General features: G+C 39.2%; 1 protein-coding gene across 3 annotated transcripts; it reads right to left on the bottom strand.

Moving 5' to 3' along the window:
- Nucleotides 1-30: 30 nt before the first annotated feature.
- LOC107580214 (corepressor interacting with RBPJ 1-like) lies at nucleotides 31-2,545 on the bottom strand. 3 transcript variants are annotated; one of them, XM_016265948.1, is made up of 4 exons: nucleotides 2,236-2,545; nucleotides 1,929-2,011; nucleotides 413-797; nucleotides 31-331 (listed from the first exon to the last, which is right to left on the bottom strand). In XM_016265948.1, the coding sequence occupies exons 1-4, from the start codon at nucleotides 2,332-2,334 to the stop codon at nucleotides 161-163; spliced, it is 738 nt and encodes a 245-aa protein (XP_016121434.1). In that variant the 5' UTR covers nucleotides 2,335-2,545; the 3' UTR covers nucleotides 31-160. The 3 variants fall into 3 exon arrangements, with proteins under 3 accessions (XP_016121434.1, XP_016121433.1, XP_016121432.1); XM_016265947.1 differs by having other exon boundaries at nucleotides 31-372; nucleotides 448-797; nucleotides 2,236-2,544; XM_016265946.1 differs by having other exon boundaries at nucleotides 31-797; nucleotides 2,236-2,544.
- Nucleotides 2,546-2,611: the final 66 nt, after the last annotated feature.

Raw genomic sequence — 2,611 nt, 5'->3', positions numbered from 1 at the left:
GAGGAACAACATGTGAATAAATTCTGCAAGAAGCTTCATTTGAATAATTCCTTTAATCTGAGAGAAGTCAGTGAAGTAATGATGGTGTCCACGTTCAGCTATTTCCCTCTACTGTGTTCATTTCTATCAGAGTTTCTAACTCTTTCCCGATTTCTGCTTCTTACCCTCTTGCCCTTGTCTCATTCTTTGCTCCAGTCTCCTCTCTCCCTGCTCGTGCTCCTGTGTCTCTCCTTACCTCTCTCTTTCTCATCTCTCCGTCACCGAGGACTCCTGCTCCGTTCTCTCCTCCTCTCCCTACTCCTGCATCTCTCCTTACCTCCCTCTTTCTCATCTCTCGGTCACCGAGGGCTCCTGCTCCGTTCTCTCCTCCTCTCCCTACTCCTGCATCTCTCCTTACCTCCCTCTTTCTCATCTCTCGGTCACCGAGGGCTCCTGCTCCGTTCTCTCCTCCTGCTCCTGTATCTCTCCTTCTCATCTCTCTGTCACCGAGGGCTCCTGCGTCTATCTCTACCTCCCTCTTCGTCGTCTCTCCATCTCTCTCTGCTGTGCTTGTCTGGTGACCTCTGAACTCTGTGCTCATTGTGTTTTGAATGTGCGTGTTTGGAGTCTTTCTTGCGCTCTCTCTCAGAGCTGCTGTCACTGGACGAGTCTCTCCTTCTCTTGCTCTTCTTCTTGGCTTTCTTTCCGGCATGTTTCTCATCCTCAGAGAGATGCTGTCTGATGAGCTGCTGGATGAACTCGCACTCTTAACTGGTTTCTTTTTCTGCTTCTTTTTCTTTTCAAGACGGTCAAATTTTCTAAAAAAAAAAGGGGATGACAGTTATCAGACAGCAGATTAATTGGTCATTGTTACAGTATATTGTGAACATTTTCCGTTTGTTTTTGTGTGCATTTTATATTTTATAATTATATGGTGTGTTTATATACACTGGTGTTTAAACGTTCTATTCTATATAATTGCTGTTCTTATGAACTTTCCATTCATCAACGAATCCTGAAACAAATGCATCATGGTTCCCACAAAAATATTAAGCTGCACAACTGTTTTCAACATTAATAATAATAAGATTAAATGTTTCTTGAGCAGCATATTATTATGATTTCTGAAGGATCATGTGACACTGAAGACTGGAGTAATGGCTGATTACATTTTAAAATATATTACAATAGAAAACAGTTATTTCAAATTAAAATAAATAAAAGTAATACAATTTCATAATATTGCTGTATTTACTATCTTTTTGACCAACTAAATACAGCCTTGGTGAGCATAAGAGAATTCTTTCTAAAACATTTTTAAAAATCTTTCCAACCCCAATCATTTAAACAGTAGTATATAGTGTGTATATTATATAACCAATGTACATTTTGGGCCTTGTTTACTTTTTTAATTGTGGTTAATAAATTATTGCAACACAAATGGAAGGCTAATGCCACTATTTATGCTAAACAGCTACTTGCTTGAACTAAAACTAGTTTATAAAGACTTTAAAAAATGACAGATATTCTATTTTTCAATCTCAAAAAAAGAAAATAAATTAAAATAAATAGTTAGGTGACACTAATAATATTACTTTTTTTTCCCTTTTCATTTCATTTGATTGGTAACACTGCATTTTGAGGTCCAATACTCACTATTAACTAGTTGCTTATTAGCATGCCTATTACGAGCATATTGGCTAATTATTAGTACATAGTAATGCCTTATTTTAGATTCCTTAATCCTACCACACCTAAACTTAAAAACTACCTTACCAACTATTAATAAGCAGCAAATTAAGAGTTTGAGGCAAAAGTCATAGTTAATAGTTAATAATGAAATTAAAGTGTGACCATTTTATTTATACCACTTTATATGAATAGTAATTAGACATCAATGTGATTATTATAAAGACCGCTGGTTGTGTATGTGTAATAAATAATCACACCTAAGCAGTTTCTGCTTTTTTTCGGTGGTCAGAGACTTCAGGAACTCCACCTCAGGGTCGTCTTCCTCACTGGCCACAAGCTCCTGAAGCACAAACACGCACATTAACACGGTTGTGTAGAAGCACAGTGTGAAATCCAGCATGTCTCTGCTCTTTTGCAATTGTAGTTGTTGGTCTAATCAGTTCTAGTTTCTAGGGAATCGCTCGTCAGCCGTCGGTTCAATAACTGGATGTTTTTCTGCAATCCCACGCTGAGCTCCAGCCATGGATATCATGGGTCATATTTGGGCAGGGGCCAGGAGATTACCTGTGCTGGATCACTCATGGTGCTGTCCCTCCCAAGGACACATTTCTTCAGCGCAAACCCACTGTTTCGCATCTCTGCCATTAACTCGGAGGGGTGCATTGACGGACCTGTTAGGACAAATCACTCTTTCAGAACAAATAATGTGTGATCATGCCAGAGAGACGTACACTAGCGGCTTTGTTAACACAAACACACACCAAATCAACTCCCTTGTCTTCCAGCTGGGTCAGGCGTACAGTATTATTCTGCTGAAGCACAGGTTTCAACCAATCAAAACACTAAATAATAACATTTCCCCACCAACACAAGAGTAGTATCCATCTGCACTCTGCTACAACTAGGGATGCACGATATATCGGCCACCATATCGGTATCG

Source organism: Sinocyclocheilus grahami, unplaced genomic scaffold, assembly GCF_001515645.1.
Source record: "Sinocyclocheilus grahami isolate Dianchi unplaced genomic scaffold, SAMN03320097.WGS_v1.1 scaffold27223.1, whole genome shotgun sequence".
Lineage (NCBI taxonomy): Eukaryota > Metazoa > Chordata > Actinopteri > Cypriniformes > Cyprinidae > Sinocyclocheilus > Sinocyclocheilus grahami.
This window is presented reverse-complemented; position numbering and strand designations above follow the sequence as displayed.

Coding starts and splice junctions, on each gene's coding strand:
- LOC107580214 (XM_016265946.1), bottom strand. CDS start 2,334: ATGCACCCCTCCGAGTTAATGGCAGAGATGCGAAACAGTGGGTTTGCG. Junction 2,012..2,235: donor CCATGAGTGATCCAGCACAG/GTAATCTCCTGG, acceptor TTTGTGCTTCAG/GAGCTTGTGGCCAGTGAGGA. Junction 798..1,928: donor AAAAAGCAGAAACTGCTTAG/GTGTGATTATTT, acceptor TTTTTTTTTTAG/AAAATTTGACCGTCTTGAAA.